This window comes from Canis lupus, chromosome 15 (genome assembly GCF_048164855.1).
Source record: "Canis lupus baileyi chromosome 15, mCanLup2.hap1, whole genome shotgun sequence".
NCBI classification, from domain to species: Eukaryota; Metazoa; Chordata; class Mammalia; order Carnivora; family Canidae; genus Canis; species Canis lupus.
In genome coordinates, this window is record NC_132852.1 from 54,930,862 (window position 1) to 54,953,291 (window position 22,430).

Here is a 22,430-nt window from a genome sequence, read left to right on the forward strand (position 1 = left end):
TCTGTGCCCCCTCCTTCTCCTGCCACATTGGTCCGACAGGGCTCCCCCTTAAAAATGAACAGAGTACCCCATTTCCCAAAATGCGTTCCTTGGAATATCGGTGGAGCATGTAAAGAGAAAGAATCCAAAAACTAATAAGCAGGAGATCATGGGGGGCTATTTTCTAAAGAAAAAGACATCTCAGAAGGCTGCATTAAGGAAGTTCCTGGTTATCTTACCAGCATCCTTGGCCAGCACACAGAAAACCTTGGGGTTTGGCTCCCTGCTAGCCTAGCCCCATAGCGCGAGTTCTCTCTGCCCACCTGCTGCAGCCGTGGTCTGAGATGCTGCTCGGCCTTCAGCTCCGCTCCTCCAAGGCTCTCTCTCCTCCAGGCCTCTCTCTGCCTCCCTGCACTTCATCGGGGCTCTGGCCCCTGGCCACCTCCCAGCGCTGAGCTCCGATTCTGCATGTTACACTGATTCCTGATTAAAACCCCTCCTGACCCGAGCTCCTTATCCTGCAGAGGGAAGGTCCTTCCTTCTCTGCCACTGCCTACATTTCCAATCTCTTGTCTCTCCCCTCCTCCTCTCCCTGACTCTGCTCCAGTGCTCAGAAATCCAGGTGGCTCCTCCAACAAGCCACGGACCTGGTACCTCTGGCTCTGGGCATTACTGGTCCATCTGGCTTGACACCCTTCCCACTTGGCCCTTCACCCTCTTTAGAAAAGTCCTTTCTGACTCCTTTGGATCTGGGATCCCCCCACCCCCACCCCTGTGCTGGCTGTTGGCCTAGTGGGCCCAGCGAGGGGTCCTCCTGCTGCGGATGTTTACTGCTGTCACAATCCTGCTCCTGCTGCCTAGTAACTCTGGATGCATCTACCTGGCATTCAACTGTGAGCTCCTTAGGCAAGAAACCTCATCTTGTTCATCCTGGCATATCTAGTGATTAAACAATACCTACCGGGGCGCCTGAGTGGCCCAGTTGGTTAAGCGTCTGCCTTTGGCTCAGGTCATGATCTCAGGGTCCTGGGATCCAGCCTCAAGTTGGGCTTCCTGCTCAGCGGGGAGCCTGCTTCTCCCTCTCCCTCTGCCGCTCCCTGCCCCTCACTTTGCTCTCTCTCTCTCTCTCTCTCCCTCTCTCAAATAAATAAAACCCTTATTAACTAAAAATAAAAAATAAACTACGCCTACAATATAATAGGTTGAATAATTGAATGACTAAAGTATGAGCTGGGACCAGAGGGAAATATATGGAAGGAAAAAATTGCCTTCCAGAACACTGGTTCTCCAATGCGGACTCTGGCCCGGTGGCACCAGAATCACCTGGGAATTTAGGAGAAGTGCCAGTTCCAGGGCCCCTCCCAGACCTACTGATTCAGAAATTCGAGGTGGAGCCCAGCCACTTGCATTTTACAAGACTTCTACTTCATTCTGATGCACGCTGAAGCTTGAAAGCCAATGTGGTCGAGGTGTTCCTAGGCCAGTGGTCCGTGCGAAAGCAGCAGCCACTCACATTTTCACTATTTTCAGGCACCACAGTGAAGCTTGGTGTGCACTATCTGACTTAGATCTCTCAGTAACTCCATAAGGTAGGTGGCTTTATTGTTAAAGGGGCTTAGCAGCACCCCCCCAGGCCTCACCCACCGGCCAGGAGGGCCAGGCAGTCTGGCTGAGGGAAGCGCAGTGGCCCTTCCTCCTTCCTCAGTGGCCCCACTGGGGCCTCAGAACTTAAATATGAATCCTGAGCATTGGTTCCAGCCAATGCATGACATCATCAGGCATGACTGCAGCAACTCACTTAGCCTCTTTGGGATTCAGTGTCATCTGAGGAAATTCGGAGACAAATTTGTTTTTTTTGGTTTTTTTTAGGATTTTATTCATTTATTCATGAGAAACACAGAGAGAGGCAGAGACAGAAATAGGCTCACTGAGGGGAGCCCAATGCAGGACTAGATCCCCAGACCGGGATCACACCCTGAGCCAAAGGCAGAAGCTCAATGGCTCAGCCACCCAGGCATCCCAAATTTGGGATTTAAATGAATCTATGAACATGCTCCAAAAGTTTCAAGAAGGGGCACCTGAGTGACTCAGTTGGTTAAGCCTCTGATTCTCGATTTCTTCAGCTCAGGTCATGCATGATCTCAGGGTCCAGAGCTGGAGCCCCACAGCGCAGGTTGGGGGGGGTGGCACGCTCAGAGGAGAGTCTGCTTCCCCTCTGACCCTCCACCCCCATGCATATTTTCACTCTCATTCTAAAATAAATAAACCTTCAAAAAAAAAAAAAAGTTTCCAGAATTACACATGTGAGAGATGCAATTTGTGTTTCTCCTTCCCACATCTCAGCCTTGGGAAAGGCAGGCAGGTAACCCAGTTTCCCCCTGCGGGGTGTGGGGTGATAGTGGTGGTGGAGGGGGTCCCCTCCAGCACCAAACACATTCTTTTCACGCCCTCAAGTGGTCACCCTGAGCGGGCAAGGATTTAGGTCTAAAATAAATAAGGAAAGGCTGCCCCCTTCTGCCCAAGATGTTGAATGAGCTCCCTGGACTCGCCTAAACTTCTAAACTTGGGTCACAGGGGGTAAAAAAGAAAAACTGCATGCTCTGCTTGGGCATAGCACCAGTGTGACTGAGTAGCAAAATAGGACAAACTCCATCGGGACTGAAAGCAGCTGTGACACCAAGACAGAGTGGTAGTCTTTGTAAGGCCAGTTGGGTTGAGGGTCCCCAGCCAGATGGTCAAAAAGAAACGTACTTAGAGAGTAAATTACTGATAAGCAAAAGGGGTAAATAGGACAGGAAGTTCCACTTGGTGAAAGCAGTCGACGACCTTTTATCCAGGCAAAGGCAAAGTGCTGTGAGATCCATCACTATTCCTGAATAAAAGGCACAGATTGTCTCTTTTTCTCTTTTCCCTAAATTCTAAGAGGCACCACCAGATAGCACTCTGGCATTCACCACAGCTGACACCTGCTCAGGGGGCAGGAGCTGAGTCCCAAGCCCCATGCTGAAATGGAAATATCTAGGATAATTTTGTGCCTGATTGTTTATTTAAATATATCGATAAACCCACTCCCGGAGATCTTTAACACTAAAGATCCTGAGGACTCCTCAGAAATACGCATTTTTCACAAGCTTCCTGAGTGATTAGAGACCCCATAAGCAAAGTCAGGACCATAACACATCTTCTTACATAAATTGATCTTTGGAAAAATAATGACTTTGTAAATTAAACAAGTAGGGTTTTTTTTTTTTAAGTGGCACATTTCAAAATGTTACTTAAAGCAATAATTTGCTGGTATTTTCTTGAAAATTTTTATTAAGTTTGATTTTAAATAGATAATATAGCCATATGGCTCAAAAACTGAAACAATAAAGTTGAGATTTAAAAATCTCGAGTAATCTCAAGTAAAACGCAAGTAAACTTTGCATTTACTTCCACCTTGTTTCTGTCTCCTCCACTCATTTTTTTTTAAAGATTTTATTTATTTATTCACGAGAGACACAGAAAGAGAGGCAGAAACATAAGCAGGATCCCTGCTGGGAGTCTGATGCAGGACTTGATCCCAGGACCCCAGGATCATGACCTGAGCCAAAGACAGATGCTCAACCACTGAGCCACCCAGACACCCCCTCCTCTACTCATTCTTAGTAAGCAATGCTTTTGATGAGTATCTTTTGTGACTTTCCAGTGTGCCTCTGTGCAGGACCCCGGCTAATAAATGTATAATTCGTATATTTGCTGGACAAAAAGTGGTGTACAGAAATGCTGATCTGCAGCTTTCTTCCTTTTTTCCCCCAGTTAACAGTTTATCTGAGCTTTCCACAGCAGTGAAACATTTGTATTCTCTTTTAACATTGAATAGTATTCTGTTTTGTGGATGTATCCCAGGTTATTTCTCCAGTCCCTTCCTGATGGGCACTTGAGCTTTCCTGATCTTTTTGCTACCCCAGATAATGCAAATATTTTACACACATTTTTATTTGTATGCAAGAATAATTATAGGATAAACACCCAGATGAGGGAGTTCCAGGTAAAAAGGTAAACACATTTGTAATTTTCATAGATATTTCCAAATCGGACCAAGGATCCACTTAGGTGGTATCATTTTATGTGAAGTGTATGTTCCATGACACACCAGCTAACAGAACGGTCTTCCCTAGTTCAATGTCAATCACATTGGTGAACAGAGATATTTTGATGCAATTTTTTTTTTGCAAGATTCCCCCCCCCCTTGGCGAAGCATTATTTGCATTTCTTTTTCTCTGAACCATCTGTTCTTTGCCACTTTCCTTGTGCTGCTGGATTATTTCCTTACTGATTTCTAGGAGTTCATCATATACTGGGGAGATCGGCCCTTGCGATGAGGATTGCAGATGTTCTTTCCATATTGTCATTTCACTTTTGATTCTGTGTATATTTTTCTGTGAAAGTGTGTCATCATTATGTAGTGAAGTCTGTCTTTCTTCTTCTTCTTCTTCTTCTTCTTCTTCTTCTTCTTCTTCTTCTTCTTCTCCTCCTCCTCCTTCTCCTCCTCCTCCTCCTCCTCCTCCTCCTCCTCCTCCTCCTCCTCCTCCTCCTCCTCCTTCTTCTTCTTCTTCTTCTTCTTCTTCTTCTTCTTCTTCTTCTTCTTTCTTTCTTTCTTTCTTCTAGATTTTAAGTAATAGTTTGAAAGGCAATAAAAGGACGTACCGTCGAGTGAAATGAGACCTAGGCCACTCAACTGGAGGTTACATTTCACGGTCATCTGACGCAGGAAAATAAAACACCTACCAGCAACTTAAATGGGTCTGTCCCACAGGGGAAAAGTGACATTGATTACATTTGAGTGTTCCTATGACTTTATGGATGCAGCTCTCCATATCCACTTCCCCAACTCCCTTTTCCTAACCCTGAAGTCTGAAATCCACGGAGAAGGGAGGCGGGCTAACGACACACGCAGTCCTCCCACACCAGCACCCTTTTGGAAATACTCGAGCTCTCGGCTGTTGTTTTGTCTCTACATAGGGAGCCCTACCGCTGAGCAGCTCAGGTCAGTTCCCTTCCAGATCACCCTAGAGATGGTCGAATGGATGGTCTGAGCATTGAAGGATCCTATTCCCAGATGAAAGGTGTGGCTTCTGAGTGACACAGTCCCAGGGGCAGGCCCTGGGTAGAGAGGGGGGTGGTGCTGCTTCTTGGGGGATAGCTTCCCACGATGAATGACGATGAATGACGACAGTTTGCAGAGGGGCGGATACCAGTGAAAAGCAGCCCCTGGGACAGATGGCCTGCAAAGACACCCAGCTCTGGGGAGCCAAGAGTGTCCTGAAGAATGGGCATGGGGGTGAGGAGGGCCCCCCTGCCTGGCTTCGTCTGTTCCCGGCCACAACCTCGTAACATGGGGAGTGATGTCACCGGCCTGCCCTCCAATGCCCTGGAAGAAGCAGCTGCTCTGGTGGTTTCTTCCAGGCTCTGATGGGCAGAACCATGGGAGGGGTCGTTTTTTGTACAAAGCTGTAACATTGTGGGTACAGGGGGCCACGGTGATTCAACTCTATGGGAAAGCTTTACAAAAACCTTTCTGCCTGTCCCAAACCACAGTTTCTTCACTTTTGTCCTGGGTCATGGACCCGAGGGCAGTGTGAGTCAGGATGCCTTCACCTCACCCCTGTTCACCTGTCAAGCCAAGACCATGGATAAGAACGGGCTTAGATCGGGACGGAAGCTTGCAGAGAGTCCAGATGTAAGAAGAATGCCTCAGTGGCCCCTCAGGTGAAGGACTCAGGGAGACTCCTTCATCCTAAGCCCCGCAGAACCCAGGGCAAGGTCAGTGTAAAGGTGAATGGGAGGGGACCCATTCTGTAGAGGAAGGAGCCAGTAATAGCCCCACTCTCCATGGACATGGTCAGTAGCTCCAGGGCCCTGCCCTCCTCTCCAGACCCACATTTTTTTTTTTTTTTTGATGGACCCTCAGAAAGAATCAAGAAAGTAGTGTAGGGCCCTCTGGATAGACTCTGGCCGTGCTCTGTGGTCCCAAGAGTTAAAAGTTGAAAACGTTGTTCCATGCAGTATCTCTAATCCACAGAAGGGGATCCACAGAGTCCTCCAGACACCAACCAGGGACCCCTCTTCTTCCCAGGCCTCAAATTTGTTTGCCTCCTTGCCCCATGTCACTGTGTGAACACTGAAGTGTTCTTCGGAAAAGGCACCAGGCTCACAGTTATAGGTAAGACGTACTCTGGGTCTTCCCAGAGCCCTTGTAGGTGAAAGCAGATCCCAAGTGTCCATTTTAGAGTGGCCATATTCTGATGTGTTATGATTTTAACTTTGGCCCAGGGACCAAGCTGACAGTTGTAGGTAAGGTGGAGGGGGGTCTCCGGCAGGGTCCTAAGGGGAGGATTCTAACCTGGGAAATGCGGGAGGGAGGGGATCACCCAGTCTTGGGTCCTGGTTAAGGAGAGGTCGTCCCTAATTCTGGGAACTGTAGGAAGGTCCGGGTCAGGGCAAATCCGTTCAGCTATGAGGGGGGAGGGTCCTCTGTAAACTCAGAGCTGAACCTCGGTGTGTAAGGCAGAGGAGGGAAAGGAGATGGTGCTGCCCCTCTGAGTAGTTATCTGACAGAGGGAAGCCTCGAGAAAGCCTAGAAGGCAACTCATGAGCCCCTACGCTGGTCCATCTTCCTCACTGACTTGGGCTCTGGGCAGGGGCTTCATATCTTTCCTTGCCCTGGATTTCACAGGAGGCCACACTGCGGCTCCTTTTTTATGACTGTCCAGGGGCCTGGGTGAGCTCTGGAAGGGAGTGGGGAATATGTGAAGCAGGGCTGGGAGCTCTGTGAGGGGAGAGATCTGTCCCTGAATCCCAGCTGAGCTCAGCAGACAGGGGGAGGTTCTGAAGTGGATCTGGGAGGCTGTGCTTTTGAAACACCTTGCACTTTGGGGACGGGAGCCGGCTCACTGTTGTAGGTAAGTACATCAGGGATGGAGGGCTGGGAACTCCCACCCAGGTTGGGGCAGGGGTCCAGGTGGAACCTCTGTCTTGAGGGCTTGGGTTAAAGCACATTTTTATAAAAAGATCTGGATTCTTGTCTTGATGAGGACAGGCGGGGACGGCCTTCCATCTCCATTATTTCATGGACGGGCGATGCTAAGTCTGGGTTCCTCTATTGGGAGGCAGGTAGTCTCCTCTTGGGGTCACCTTGTCCATCTCCTGTCTCCTTGGAGGGCACCCCATCATGGTCACATAGATGAGAAGCCTCCGGCCTCAGAGCTGCCTTAACCCCTGCTCAGAAAGGAGAGGGACACGGGAGAAAGGAGTGGAGGCCACATGGCCAAATCGGTCCTCTGACCACGGCACTTCACACGGTACACTTGTCCCCCCACTCCCACGTTCTGGTGACAAAATTCTGCTAAGGAAAGGGAGAGAGGGCAGGAACACTTGGGAGGACAGGAATAGGATGCAGTCAGGACAGTTTTCCTACCAGCCTGCAGGGTTGTGTAACAATGAAAAATTGTATTTTGCAAGTGGAACCAAGCTTTCTGTCTTGGGTAAGTAAGGGGCTTCCCTGGGGGTAGTGTGTTGGGAGAGTGCGGTCCCAGGATGACTCCTTGGACACAGCAGGGGAAAGGCTCAGAGAGTGCTGGTAAGCAGAGGAGGGGCCCGAGTCCCTGGACATTGGGTGGAAGGAAGCTTCTGGAAACAAAGGCCCCAGAGAGCACCTCTGGGGTTTGTCACACTCTTGCTGTGCTGTGGAACAACCAGGCACAGCACTTTGGAGACGGGACTCGACTCTCTGTCCTGGGTAAGGAGCAGGACCGGGGTGGTACAGGGCCATGGTCGCTTGGACTCAGAGGGTCCCCGTCTGTCCTCCCAGCCCTGGCTGTCGGGCGTCAAGTAAGCTCTCTCATCCCTGGGGAGCTTCCAAGGAGCTGGGGCTGCCGTTCCTCGTGGTGTGGCTTGGTGGGTCCTCTGTTTCTCTTCCCTGAGTCTTCAGCCCTTCATATTTCCTCCTTACTCTTTCCTTGGTTCATCCTTCTCCTGTGTTCCCCCGCTTAAGCCAGCATATTATGGGGACCTTGCTCCTAATGGGACCCCCCTGGTCCAGAGCCAGGCATCCAGGCAGGGAGGGTGGCTGAGCCCTGTCCCTGGGAGTGAGGACTCGCCCTCTGGCAGGAGACCTCCACGGGTTTTACCACAGCTGCCTGCAGCTGTGTTTCTATAACTCGCCCCTCTACTTTGGAACAGGCACCAGGCTCACCGTGACAGGTATGGGGCTGCCCTCCTGGCTGGGGTGCCTGTGCATGACCGATCAGCCCGGGGTGGGGTCAGGGGTGTAAGGATGGGGGTCAGAGCTGTCCTCTCCCTCCTGGGGCTTCTGGGGTTGCTCTGCAGTGCTTGTCGTGGATCCTTGGGTAGGGGGCTCCGGTTTAGTCTTCAGACTTGGTATTTCCTTGCTCTGCTTCTCATTGTTCTCTGGGACTCCTCTCATTTCTTCTTTTTTAGGGGTGTGTTGTTTTACTTTCCCTTTTCTTCTTTCCTGATTCGGATCTTCTCCACTTTGCCTCCTATTCCACCTCCAATCATTCACCGTTGACTCCATTTTGGTGAATGGGTCTGGCTTCTATGTTGAAGACCTTCTAGAATCTACCCCGCACTCAGAACTCTGTGCTTGCTTTCATTGTCCTCCTTCTCTGTCTCAACTAACTTCCAAAGATCCCTGCATGCCTTCCTGAAGTGATCTAGGGCTCAGAAGGTAGTTGTGGGGGCGGGGGGGGGCAGACTGATGAGACTGGGCTGTTTTGAGGGGTGTTTCTGAGCCCCAAGGGCAGAAGTACATGTCACAGTATGGGTGTCTGAGGGACACCCTGCTTGGCAGAATCAGAGGAGATACAACAAGGAAAATTGTGCCATCTTAGTAAGACATAGGTTGTAGAGAAAATAGACAGGAGGCCCCACTTTCCCAAACCTCGGGATCTCTGCTGGGCTGATAGGGTAAGGAGCCCATCAAGAAACACAAACACCATTAACATGCTTGGGAGGAAGGGGCAGGTGGAGGACAGGCCGTGGAGGGATGGGTCTGTGCTGGGCCATAGAGACAAGGCCCGAGGAATGTGACACTTGGTCCTACCAGACTGGTTGGCTGGAGCAGACTTTGTCCGACAGATGGGTGCCTATGCCAGCAAGTGGATTAAGAATTAGAAAGTACAATTACTGGGTTCCAAATACTTGGGCTCATGGGAGAGGATGGGGTTGCTAGAACAACTGAAAAGTGGAAATCTCAGAATCTCTGAGATGTATAAAATGGGGATGATAGCGCCAGCCTCTTGGGGTGTTAAATTATTAGGGACTAACTTATATTGAAATCCTTGTAAAAGGCTCTCCTTACTGTGGCCATCCTTTCCATTCCTGTTGTGCATCATCACTGTGTCACAGACTTTGGCCTTTTTCCCAAACTGCATCTCAAATGTGGATAAAGTGGAGACATTTGGGTTGCCCACATTTCTGCTCCCCCAAACCACTCCTCTAGTCAGTATAGAGCCAAGCAGAGGTCACGGCCCATTCCAGCAAAAAGATGGGAATGTGGGGGCATGGAAGTGCCTTCTCTCATCCGTTTGTGTCTGCACATGAGGCCCTGCCTTCCAACAACTCCAGAAATTCTTTATGCGTCAGGCACAAAAAAAAGGGCCCAGGACTTTGCAACATGAACATTCTGATGACATGGCCCTTGGACTTTGGAATTTGCTCATACCCATCAAGATTGGCCGTGAACTAGTATTTCCAAAGCTGGCAGGGAGACTTGCTGGGTGCTGGAAAGAAAACAGATTCAACCCTAGTATCTTTCATAGGATTACAGCCATCCCGGGCAAGCTACCACATACCCCGTGAGCCCCAGTGCAAATGAAGTAAATGTGGAATGTCTGATAACATAACAGCCAGAGGCTTCTTGGCTCCTCAAAGTAGATTACACATTTAACACACACACACACACACACACACACACACACAAGAAAAGGGGGGAAAAGTGACTTGGGAAAAACATTTAGAAAAAAGTAGAGTCAGATGCAAGGGGACAGGGTCTCCTCCAGGCAACAAAGGCGAACTCTCATATGTGCTATCACCCAAACAGACCGCCACATGAGAATGATCATTAGAAGGAGTTGACTTGGTTCCCAGGATCATGTGAGAACGCTCAGCCTCAAATCCTGGGCCCACTCAATTCTGTCATAGCTGCTTCTAAGTTTGAGGGAATAGATAGTCATGCACCGAAGAGGGCTTTGAATGAGGAAGAAAAAAACAGATAGACTCTTGATAGATATGGGCCAAGGCCTTGAGAAAGAGACTGTCAAGCAAGCCAAGGAAATCAGGACACCCTGCTGCCTTAGGGAGATGGAAGAGATAGTTGGCAGTATGCGCCCATGGGGTAAGCGAGAAAAGTGGCAAAGCTGAGGGAGACTAGAACACGACGGAGACCCCAAACACACAGGACCTACTACTACATAATTTTGCTTTATGATGACTCCATTTCCAGCTCATTCTCTCTCTGTCTCCCTATTTCTCTCTGTTTCTATCTCTGTTCTCTCTCTCTCTCTCTCTCTCTCTCTCTCTCTCTCTCACACACACACACACACACACACACAGAGCAAACCCAGACAGCTGTCAGCCCAGCCCTGGTCCCAACCTCTCTTCCCTTGCAGAGGATCTGCAGAAGGTCACCCCTCCCACGGTCACAGTGTTTGAACCATCAGAAGCAGAGATCTCGCGGACCCAGAAGGCCACACTCGTGTGCCTGGCCACGGGCTTCTACCCCGACCACGTGGAGCTGAGCTGGTGGGTGAACGGGAAGGAGGTCACGAGTGGGTTCAGCACCGACCCGCAGCCCTACAAGGAGAGGCCCAGCGAGAATGACTCCAGCTACTGTCTGAGCAGCCGGCTGAGGGTCTCTGCCTCCTTCTGGCACAACCCGCGCAACCACTTCCGCTGCCAAGTCCAGTTCTATGGGCTCGGGGACGACGATGAGTGGAAATACGATAGAGTCAAACCCATCACCCAGAACATCAGTGCTGAGGCCTGGGGCAGAGCAGGTGAGGGGGCCCTGGGGGATGGGCGGGGAGTGAGTCAGAGCCCAGCAAGGGGGCGGGGCGGGGGGGGGGGGGGAGGGGTTCCAGGCAGAAGACCAGGCAGGCCACATGCAGAGGTAGAGTTCAGAGATGCATCATCAGTCTTATACGTTCATTAATCCAACTTAAATTGCAAAAAAAGAATAGGCACCCCAAGCCTTTTGTGGAAGGCAGCGAGATAGAAATAAAACATTCCCCATGAAAAACAGGAAGAAAGAAAAACCACGTGCAGAAAACCCAGGACAGAGCAAGGAGACTAAAGGCCAGCATGAGGGGGACGGGGCGCCTCGGGCTCATTCCTCCCCCAGATCCTCAGCCCAGGAGAGCCTTGCAGCGGGGGCCCTCACTGTCCTAGCCTGTAGGGCTCCGCACCGAGGGGTGCCCCCAGCCCCACCACGCTCCACGGGGTTCCGGGGTGGCGTGGCTCCATCGACACAGGCCCAGAAAGACAGTCCAGGAGCCTGCGAGAAGGCCTGCCCGGCCTGGGGTCCCTGCTCCCCAGAAGGCTCACTTCCTGTGTTCGTGTTTATTTTGTTCTTGATTGAAGCCCAGCTGACAAGTCATATTGCGTTAGCTTCAGGTGCACCTACCTGGGCAGCTCCCCACCTGCTTTAGAAGATGGGGTGTCTCATCCGTTCCCTCCCCCTTTTCTCTTTCAGACTGTGGCTTCACCTCGGGTAAGTGCCCCTGTCTGCTGCTCACTCTGCCTCCCGTGGCTTTGCCCTGGACCCAGAGCACGGGGAACCCATGGGCCCTGGGGTGGGGGTGGAGAGGCCAGAGCTCACGGGTCCTGCTGCTCACGGGTCCCCGTGTGCCCTCTCTTCCCACCCGCAGTGTCCTACCATCAGGGCGTCCTGTCTGCCACCATCCTCTATGAGATCCTGCTGGGCAAGGCCACGCTGTATGCTGTGCTGGTCAGCGTCCTGGTGCTGATGGCCAAGGTAGGGGGGGCCCATGGGGCACTGGGGGGGGGTCACACTTGAAACAAAACAACTCAGAGCAGTGAGTAGCAAGGGACCCTGCCAGAGCCAACGGTGGCAGTAGAGGAACACGGAGGTAGACCCGTGTGCCTCAGAAGACACATTGTGCCTCTGGGATCACAGTGGGGAGAGCCATGCAAGGAAGGAGAAGCTGGGGTCACCTGAAAACCCAACAGACATTGTAAAGAGCCCTACCGTTCATCTTGTCAGTGGACCCTCCTACTTCCTCTCAATTTCTACCACTCCTGACTCCCAGTAACTCCCTGAAACCTTCTCTTCTTCAGGTCAAGAGAAAGGGTTCCTGAAACTAGTTCAGAGGCAGAGCCAGCAGCTTCCAGCCTGCTGTTGCCCCAGGACGGATTCTCCTTTTTCCACTTCTAGCCAGTGCTTCTCAAGAGCTGTCTTCATCTCTCTGCTCACCCCCAACACCTATCCCCTATGTTTGTACACACCTGAATGCTCATGACCCAAATCTCCCTAACCCCGGGGGTCCCTAGTGTGACCACATTGACCGAATCAATAAAAATGGCCTGACCTGGTTTGACTGCCTTGTGAGTATCTGAGTACATCTTCTCAGACCTCCTGTGTGACTCCAGACAGGACAGAAACAGGAGGGATTCAAGGAAAGGGCAGGCCCTTCCGGTACCAGGGCTGAGGGACCCCGCCTGTGGCTGGCACTGCCCCTCCCGTCAGGGGAACCTGAATAACTGTGAATGGGAGATGATGGGATTGAAGAGACTTACTTAGGAACAGCCCAGAAAAATGGTGCCATTTCCTATAAGAACTTTGCGTCCTACCTGAACGAAGGTGCTCTGAGGAAGAGTCTGCCTACACAGGTGTGTCTCTCACAGGTCATACATGCTTGGCTAACAAAGCTTGCTTTCATACCCCTCACCCACATTCCCTTCAGCTGTGTCCCTGAGGCCACTGTGCTCCATTTTTCACCAAGTGGGCTTCCCGGCCAAGAAGACAAGGTGCTGACTTCTCAAGTAGCACGCGTGTCTTCCAGTTTAAGTCACAAGTCTCTAGTGAATTAAATGGGTGTGAAAATGTGCCCTGACCACTGCTGGAGGGATAGGAAATAAGGGTCCCCCAAATCCAGAATCAGCCGTAGTGCTATTTCTAGAAATCCTCTGAGGGCTCTTCAATGTCCCGTTGCCACGGAGGGGATGCAGTGCACAGTCCTGAGGATGGCATCTAGGACATGGCAGTGGTCCTCTGCTCCCTTGCTCCGCACATACCCCGCTCCTCTCACCCTGTGTCTTCGAGCCACCTGCTCTCAGACTGTTTTGCACTCCTTTACCTGGAGGGACATCGTACTCCAACCCCTACTTATGCTTGAATTTCAGCTCCAACATCCTCCCGCCCCCTCCCAAGAAACCTTCTCAGGCATTTCTTTGCCCCCTACTCCCCTGCAGTTGGCTTAGATGCACCCTATACTTTGCTATCACAGTGCCCTGTGCACACCTCCGTCAGAACCCATGCCACACTTGATGGGAACAATCTCTTCACTTGTCTGACATCCCCATTTGGCAGGCAGTCCTTGATGACAGGGATATGTTTTATTATAGTCTCCCTGGGATACAGCAGAGGACCTTGGTTCCGTGGACGTGCATAATCAATTATCTTTGAATAAGTGAATGGAGAAATGAGTGAATCCAGTGTGACCCAGTGCAAGAGCAGATATTGCCACCAGGCCTGCCTGAACCAGCCATCTACTCTCTCACTCACGGGACTGTAGCATGTGGCCTTCTCTCTCCATCACCACACACGAGGCATTCAGATGTGTGTGCTCACTTCTATAACACACACACACGTGTGTGTATATACGTATTTACATACATGCACATGGGCGCTACCACACTCATCAAGCACACATCATTGCAGTGCTCTGCCATTAACCTTCAAGAAAATAAAGACATCCAAGTCACAGTCCCCAAGGAGCCTGCCCGTTCACGAGGGGGTCATTCATGAATAGAAATTTTGAAACACAAATAGAAATTCAATAGAAAGTTGAAATGCAAAGTGGCCCTTTCACATAGCACTGCCAGCTGTCAACTCCAATGCAGTCAGAGGCTAGCACCCGATTTCCAACTGGGATCCTCCAGGAAGAGTCTGAGAAGTTGGCAAACTCTTCAAAGCAAGAGTTGGTGCAATTATCCATGGGAGAGGGTGGTGGTGACAGTCAGAGGCGTGAGCCAGAGCCGAACAACAGGGTCGGGTACTCCTGGGTGCTTAGCCGGGGCCACGGCTCAGAGGTAGGAGGCTTGAGGCATTGGGCAGAGCTGGTACATGCTCCTCTGAAGGTGGACTCCCCGGCAGGAGGCCTGGCGCACAGCAGATGTTCATGGAGCTTGTGGAATACACGAAGGGAAGGAGCTTGGACTCTGTTTAGGGAGCAATGGGGAATTAGAGGGGTTTCCCACCCACTTGTCCCCATGCCACAAACTGCCATCACCTGCTCTGTGGGTTGCACCCCTCGCTCCTCCCACCCCGCCTCACTATAAATGCCAGTCTGTTCAGGGGGGCACAGTGAGTCCCAGAGGGGAGACCTGGTGACATAGAAGGTCCCCTCAGAATGGTGTGTGTTCCACAAAGGGGCCTCTCTGCCCGCCCCCACGAGCTCTAAGACCTTCCTCAACCCCTCCCCACTTCCAATGTACTGGGAGTTTGCTCCTAGCCCCAAGTCAATACAACCTCTGTCACCTGCACTTCCTGTCTCTGCCCAAGGGTTGGGGGAGGAGACCAGAGGGAAAGAAACATTTTTGTATCCTGCTGTAACATTGTGGGAACTGGGGGACTCACCATGATTCAGGTGGAGGGGGTCCTTTTACAAAAAGCTCTGCCTCAGGAAATCTCTCCAGCCAGCCTAGGGGGAACACAGCTCCTGGATGGGGAGTGGCTGGGAGGTGTCTCTCTAGCTGGTCCCTAAAGTGCTGGACTCAGGGAATACCTCTGCGTCTCCGGCAGAGGAGAACAGTTCCCGGCCTCCCAGGAACACAAAAGGCAATGCATCGAAGTGGGATTGTCATCCAGCACTTTTCAGAACACTTGCCCTTGACAAAAGTACTTACACAGGAGCTATTTCTTGAGAACTCATGACACTGTGTGAAAGATACCACCCCATTCTTCGGATGAAAGAGCTGAGAGGCCAGAGAGGTTGCAGGTCCTATAGGGAGTAAGAGACAGTGTCCCCGGAACACTTCCCAACTCCAGCCCAAAGCACCGTCACCAGTCCTCGTTCACTTTCCACCTCCACTGTATTGTCCCCAAACCAAGTTGATTCTTCTCTGCAAATTGGAGGTGACCTCATGTAGCTTCCAGATTGCTATGTCCAGCTAGCTCTGGAGGTGGGGAGGGAGAGGCCCAAGAGGGGGGAGGAGAGCGCCCCTCAGCTTGTGCCAAGGGAAGTAGGGAGGAGAGAAATTCTTGGCAGCCCCTGCCCACTGTGCTAATATGGGGAGCAGCACTTTGGGCCAGGGACCCGGCTCACCGTCCTAGGTAAGAAAGGCGCTCCTGGGTGCGACCGCGGAAGGGGTTGCCCAGCCCGCACCATCCCAGGACCCTGGCCCGCAGGGAGCGGGCGCCTGGTCGGGGAAGGCGGGTTTGCGCCTGGGCCCCCTGAGCTGTGCCAACACGGGGCAGCTGTACTTCGGGGCCGGTTCCAAGCTGGCCGTGCTGGGTAAGGAGTGGAGCGGGGTGCCGGGCGCTCGCGGGGTGGCACGAGGCCGGCGGGCAAGTGCCCAGCTCGGCCTGGGGCTGCGCTCAGAGGCGGGGCTCCCTGGGCGGCGGGACTCGGGCTTGGGGACGGGGTGCGCAAGGGAGCGCGGCTGGCCGCAGAGGACAGCGCAGGATTTTTTTGTGCTGGGGCTCCGGGCTGTGAGCACAGAAACTCAGTATTTCGGCGGGGGCACCCGGCTGACCGTGCTCGGTAAGGGGGGGTGCGGGAGGAGGGCTGGGGGGGGCGCCGGGGAGCGCGGGGGGGCAGGGGACGGGGCTGTTCCTGTGCTGCGCGGGGAGGGGGGGGTGCTGTGAGCCTGGACACCCAGTACTTCGGGGCGGGCACCCGGCTGACCGTGCTCGGTAATCGGGGGGTGCAGGGGGGTGCGGGGGGCGCCGGGGAGCGCGAGGGGCAGGGGACGGGGCTGTTTCTGTGCTGCGCCTGGGGGCTGTGAGCCAAAATACCCAGTACTTCGGGGCGGGCACCCGGCTGACCGTGCTAGGTAAGCGGGGGTGCCCCGGGGGGCAGGGGACGGCGGGCCTGTTTCTGTGCTGCTCCGGGGGTGGGGGCTGTGAGCCTGGACGCCCAGTACGTCTGGGGGGCGGGCACCGGCTGACCGTGCCAGGTGAGGGGGGATGCCCCGGGAGCGCCGGGGAGCGCAGCGGGGCAGGGGACGGCGGGCCTGTTTCTGTGCTGCGCCCTGGGGGGGGGGGGCTGTGAGCCTGGACACCCAGTACTTCTGGGGGGCGGGCCCCGGCTGACCGTGCCAGGTGAGCGCGGCCCCCGGGTGGGGGGGTCTTGGCTGGGGGCCCAGGGCCGTGCTCTGCAGCAGCCGCTTGACCGTCGTGGGTGAGCGGGCAGCGCCGCGGGGTGGGCGACCCCAGAGGGGAGACCTGGTGGGCTCCCGCGCTGGGGGCTGGGGCGCGTTGGGGCGCGTTGGGGTTTGCGCGCGGGGCTGGGCCTCTGTGAGCTACGAGCGGTATTTCGGCGCCGGCACCAGGCTCACGGTCCTCGGTGAGATGCGGGCGTCACCCCCCCACACCCCGCCCAGCCCCTGGGACCCCGTGGGGCGCTAACCGTCCCGGGGAGGGGCGGGGGTCAGACCTTCCAGGTGGTGGGGACCCAGTCCGCGCAGGCCGGGACGGGGCGGAGGGCCAGGGCGCTGTGGGGCTCTTTTCCCGCGTCTGGGGCATTTAGGGGCAGGGCGAGTGGGGGACGGACGAGAGCGCTGATGAGGACTCCGAGCCGCTTGATTGGGGCACGGGGCTGAGGAGGGAAAACCGGGGCTGGGGGAGCATAGCAGGGGTGTAGCTGCTACAGAGAGGGGCACCGAGCCTGAGGGGCAGGAAAAAGCAGCGCCGAGCTCGTGATGGGTGGGGGGCACCCAGCCCTGCCGGCTCCTGGGAGAGGTAGATGCAAGGGAGGCCGCTGACCAGAGGAGAAAAGGAATGAGAGACAAGGGAGGCCAGAGAGAAAGGCAGATCAATGTTGAGTCAGTGGAGAAAAGACTCAAAACAAGCAAGGTGAGTTGATTTAGTCTTTAGCATGTAAAATTAGAGTTAAAACCCCTGCCCTTCTCTCCTAAGCCCGAGCCCCCTGAGGTGTGTCCACAGCACCCATTGCCGGCCCAGGGCAGCGCTGGAACCTTGGCCACTGGGGTGCATTCACCCCTCCCCCTCCAGTTGTCTCCCTCTGTCCCCCAGCCTGCAATCTTGGGCCTCACACTAAGTATCCCAGTTTCAACAGACCAGGTGGTGCAGGAGGGTCACTCGGGATACTGGTACATTAACCTGGATTGTTTGATAACAACAGGCTCCAGTTATAGTTAGGCATTAAGCTGGAGCCAATGGGGCTCAGCTAAGCTTTGTCCAGAGGAAATGCCAGAGTCCTGTGATCAGCCGGGGTGGGGAAAGACCAGACTTTAGAGCCAAGTGGACCTAGGTCCCAATCGCTGGCTGGCTAAGGATTGGGTGGTCTTGGGCAAATGAATCTATGTGAAGCTCCATCCCCTCTACGGTATAGGGTCATCAGCAATACCTACCCCTTACCATTGCTGTGAGGGTGTTGAGTGGGCAAGGAAGGTGGATTGTTATAATTCAGTGCTTCTCCTCTCCACCCTTCCCCTAGGTGGTCAGTGGGGAGTGAGGGGAGAGGATGAGCCCAGTACCTGAGGAGGGATGCGATTTGGCATATGGATAATGGAGGGGAGGGCTGGGTGGGCGTGAGCCATGTGTGGGAACAGGAAAAGATAAACTTCACAATTCTGCCTAAAGCCAGTCCAAGCCACAAACAGAGCATATACAAACAGACTCTAACTAGTACACACACCCACGTAGGCACGCTCACCCACATCCCACAGGGACTCACAAACACGGAAGGATAAACTGACCCTGCCCTCACGCAGAGCTGTGTAGACATGGCATCCTGTTTGTCCTGCCCATTGCATCAATAAGCATTGTGCAGAGAGCATCGCACATTGTGCAGAGCATCACACATCATTAATTCTGCGGGAAGGACAGAGTGTTTACCGGAGAGGGAGGGTCAGAGAAGTACATTCGGTAGTGCGCCAGGAGGGCTGGTACAACTTCAGAGCCAGGTCTTTGAGAGGAGAGTGAAGACACCAAGTTGAGCAGAGACATTGATGGAACCGGGCAGTGGAGATAGGCTGTTACCCCTTCTGGTGGGTCAGCCAGTAAAGACCTAGAGACATAGTTTCGCAGTTAGCAAACAGGAGTTGCAGGGAGGGGAAGCTGATAGGAAAGGAGGCCTGATCAGCTCAAAATGAAAATGCCAGGTTCTCATTAAAAATAATTTAGAATTTCAAGATGGCGACAGCAGCCATTAAGCCGGGGGGGGGGGGGTGGACTTTGTAAGGGTGGGGTCCCATACACCCTTGAAGCTGGCCCTGGAGGTTAGGTCACATCCGTAGGAATGTGAAGTGTCAGTTAGAAGGACATTTTCTCCATCTTCCGGGCTAAACTGGATTCTTCTTATAAGAAGATTTTTCATTTTAATGGAATTGCTAAGAAATGAATAAAAAAAAAAAATCAGTGAAAAGCAAAGGAGTAGGATATAATGAATGGAGAGCAGACCCAGAAGAAGTGAGCCAGCCAAATCAGAGGGTGGTCCGGGCCTTCACCCAAGACTCTGCAAAGGAGAGACTTTGGACAAAAATTGTATCAAAACTAGCAAGAAGCTGCCCTGATGATCTCAGATGCTTATTTAGGAAGCTGATGGGTAGAAAAAAGTATAAGACTGAGAAAGGAGTGAAGAAGGTCGATGAGCCCCTGAACTTGACATAAGGAGCGATTGTTCTCTATGTGAGCTAGGAAGCTCAGGGGGCACCTGAAGGCAGAGCAATGGCTAGGGTGGCCTCGTGAACCGCAAGAAAGTCCAAAGCTCCCACATTCTCAGGAGCACACCATAACACCAAAGGGTACCCTCCCCTGAGTGCACAAAAATATGCCCTCTGTAGACTATCATCTGAAGAAAACCCCCCAGCCCCCCAATGACCCCCTAACCTGCAGTTCCTCTTTACTCCTTGGCCACTTTGATTTAGAAGTAACACACGGGCTGAGGACAGGGCCTTTCTGAATACTAACGTCACTTAGCCTCCATAGCCACTCTGGAAAGTCGGTGTCATGATTTTCCCTTCACGAGCAGGGAAATGGTGCATAGAATTTAAGATGTTGTCCCAACGTCACACTGGTGGGCAAAGTCAGCTTTAAGATTTGGATCCTATTATTCTGATTCCCATCGTGTGCTTGATCCCCTCAAATAACTACTACCTGATATGGAGAAATGTAGACAGATAAGGTTTCACTGCTGGAGAAGAAATCAAATAACATCGGTGAGGGGACATTACTCAGAATGCCTACAGGGTGACTACAAAGGACACACAGGGCAGGAGAACAAATACAGAGGAACATGATGGAGACCCCAAACACACAGGACCTACTACTACATAATTTTGCTTTATGATGACTCCATTTCCAGCTCATTCTCTCTCTGTCTCCCTATTTCTCTCTGTTTCTATCTCTGTTCTCTCTCTCTCTCTCTCTCTCTCACACACACACACACACACACACACACAGAGCAAACCCAGACAGCTGTCAGCCCAGCCCTGGTCCCAACCTCTCTTCCCTTGCAGAGGATCTGCAGAAGGTCACCCCTCCCACGGTCACAGTGTTTGAACCATCAGAAGCAGAGATCTCGCGGACCCAGAAGGCCACGCTCGTGTGCCTGGCCACGGGCTTCTACCCCGACCACGTGGAGCTGAGCTGGTGGGTGAACGGGAAGGAGGTCACGAGTGGGTTCAGCACCGACCCGCAGCCCTACAAGGAGAGGCCCAGCGAGAATGACTCCAGCTACTGTCTGAGCAGCCGGCTGAGGGTCTCTGCCTCCTTCTGGCACAACCCGCGCAACCACTTCCGCTGCCAAGTCCAGTTCTATGGGCTCGGGGACGACGATGAGTGGAAATACGATAGAGTCAAACCCATCACCCAGAACATCAGTGCTGAGGCCTGGGGCAGAGCAGGTGAGGGGGCCCTGGGGGATGGGCGGGGAGTGAGTCAGAGCCCAGCAAGGGGGCGGGGCGGGGCGGGGGGGGGGGGGGGGGGCGGGAGGGGTTCCAGGCAGAAGACCAGGCAGGCCACATGCAGAGGTAGAGTTCAGAGATGCATCATCAGTCTTATACGTTCATTAATCCAACTTAAATTGCAAAAAAAGAATAGGCACCCCAAGCCTTTTGTGGAAGGCAGCGAGATAGAAATAAAACATTCCCCATGAAAAACAGGAAGAAAGAAAAACCACGTGCAGAAAACCCAGGACAGAGCAAGGAGACTAAAGGCCAGCATGAGGGGGACGGGGCGCCTCGGGCTCATTCCTCCCCCAGATCCTCAGCCCAGGAGAGCCTTGCAGCGGAGGCCCTCACTGTCCTAGCCTGTAGGGCTCCGCACCGAGGGGTGCCCCCAGCCCCACCACGCTCCACGGGGTTCCGGGGTGGCGTGGCTCCATCGACACAGGCCCAGAAAGACAGTCCAGGAGCCTGAGAGAAGGCCGGTCCGGCCTGGGGTCCCTGCTCCCCAGAAGGCTCACTTCCTATGTTCGTGTTTATTTTGTTCTTGATTGAAGCCCAGCTGACAAGTCATATTGCGTTAGCTTCAGGTGCACCTACCTGGGCAGCTCCCCACCTGCTTCAGAAGATGGGGTGTCTCATCCATTCCCTCCCCCTTTTCTCTTTCAGACTGTGGCTTCACCTCGGGTAAGTGCCCCTGTCTGCTGCTCACTCTGCCTCCCGTGGCTTTGCCCTGGACCCAGAGCACAGGGAACCCATGGGCCCTGGGGTGGGGGTAGAGAGGCCAGAGCTCACGGGTCCTGCTGCTCACGGGTCCCCGTGTGCCCTCCCTTCCCACCCGCAGTGTCCTACCATCAGGGCGTCCTGTCTGCCACCATCCTCTATGAGATCCTGCTGGGCAAGGCCACGCTGTATGCTGTGCTGGTCAGCATCCTGGTGCTGATGGCCAAGGTAGGGGGGGCGGACGGGGGGGGCGGCCTGGAGGGAAAGGATAGAATAGAACATCAGGCGTGGAACACGAGGGGATCTCAGAGCCTGACTCAGCCTGATATATCCTCTGTCTCAAGGAAATTATAATGGGACTGTCAGACTGGGGAGAAAGTATGGGGATCGTTACAGGATGTCGCATCCGAGGATGGGGAGAGTCAACCAGCCGTACCCAAAATCAGGCCCAGCGTCAGGCTCCCCAGCCCCCTCCTATTGTTCATGGCTCCTGGGACCTTGACAATACTCTCTCTCCTTCAGGTCAAGAGAAAAGGTTCCTGAGACCAGCTCCAAAAGTGCATCCTGAGATGATCATGAGCCTCACCCTCAATTCTCCTTCGCACGCTTCCAGTCTGCGTTTCTAAAAGAGTTATTCTCTCTCTACCTCTTATCACCTTCCTGCTGGGATATCTGTCCCCTCTCTCTGCTTCCCTGCAGACTGAGCTCCTCAAGCCTGATCCTGAAATAGACTAAAACAATAAAAGTGTCCTGCCAGGCTGTGTGGTGTCTCGGGAGTATCTATGAAGTTCTGTCCTTTGAAGATTCAGGAAGGCACCATCCCTGACTGACCCTTCTTCCTTCTTTCTGAGCAAGACTGCTTTCTCCTGTCCATCCTGCTGGAGGACGGCCTCCGTGGTCCATACCCAGGTGTTCCGGGTTCCTTGGGTGTAGGGTTGGCCCAAAGGGCACAGAGCGGGGAAAACCTGCATAAGGATGAGCAGAGATGAGCCCTAAGATCACCTCACATGGGACCCAGGACAGGGTAGCCTATGGTCTGGAATGCTTGGTCAGCTCTCAATTCCAGACTCAGGTTTCATTTATTATCCATTTAGGTGTTCTCTGGATCTGTTCTTAATGCCTCCATCTCATCTTGTTTTGAGATTTCGGCAGAAGATCTAACTCTCTTCTGCATGTCTGGGTTAGAATCCTAAAGGAGGCACAGAGTTGCAACTACTGATGAATGAAGCCCAGAGATTTCACAGAAACGGGGCGGGAGGGGATCATGCTCCAGGGGTGGGGGGTGGTGAGATGTTACACATGAGGAGCCCCTCACTTGATGCGGTAGACAGCCGGCCACCCCAAGCGCAGCGTGT

At 53.3% G+C, this 22,430-nt stretch overlaps 1 protein-coding gene, 1 long non-coding RNA gene and 1 gene segment (V, D, J or C); 2 read left to right on the top strand and 1 right to left on the bottom strand.

The window, feature by feature from the left end:
- The window catches only part of LOC140604530 (M1-specific T cell receptor beta chain-like), a 40,191-nt gene extending 27,597 nt beyond the window's left edge, over window positions 1-12,594 (top strand). The window contains exons 4-8 of the mRNA XM_072775758.1: window positions 6,098-6,184; window positions 10,653-11,039; window positions 11,735-11,752; window positions 11,910-12,016; window positions 12,340-12,594. Coding sequence (XP_072631859.1) covers window positions 6,098-6,184; window positions 10,653-11,039; window positions 11,735-11,752; window positions 11,910-12,016; window positions 12,340-12,360 — 620 coding nt within the window. The 3' untranslated portion in view covers window positions 12,361-12,594. The remainder of the gene's footprint in view (window positions 1-6,097; window positions 6,185-10,652; window positions 11,040-11,734; window positions 11,753-11,909; window positions 12,017-12,339) is intronic.
- Window positions 12,595-13,598: 1,004 nt separating this feature from the next.
- Window positions 13,599-15,226, bottom strand: LOC140605267 (uncharacterized). Its single transcript, XR_012007967.1, has 2 exons — window positions 15,130-15,226; window positions 13,599-14,442 (listed from the first exon to the last, which is right to left on the bottom strand). It is a non-coding gene; the product is annotated as an uncharacterized lncRNA (long non-coding RNA).
- Window positions 15,227-15,559: 333 nt separating this feature from the next.
- LOC140604531 (T cell receptor beta constant 1-like) lies at window positions 15,560-21,834 on the top strand (the record flags this gene model as incomplete). The annotated part of the segment is given in 5 exon segments: window positions 15,560-15,737; window positions 19,927-20,313; window positions 21,022-21,039; window positions 21,197-21,303; window positions 21,598-21,834. Coding segments are annotated over 5 exon segments (711 nt in total), but the record flags the coding sequence as incomplete, so codon positions are not given.
- Between the last annotated feature and the right edge of the window lie 596 nt (window positions 21,835-22,430).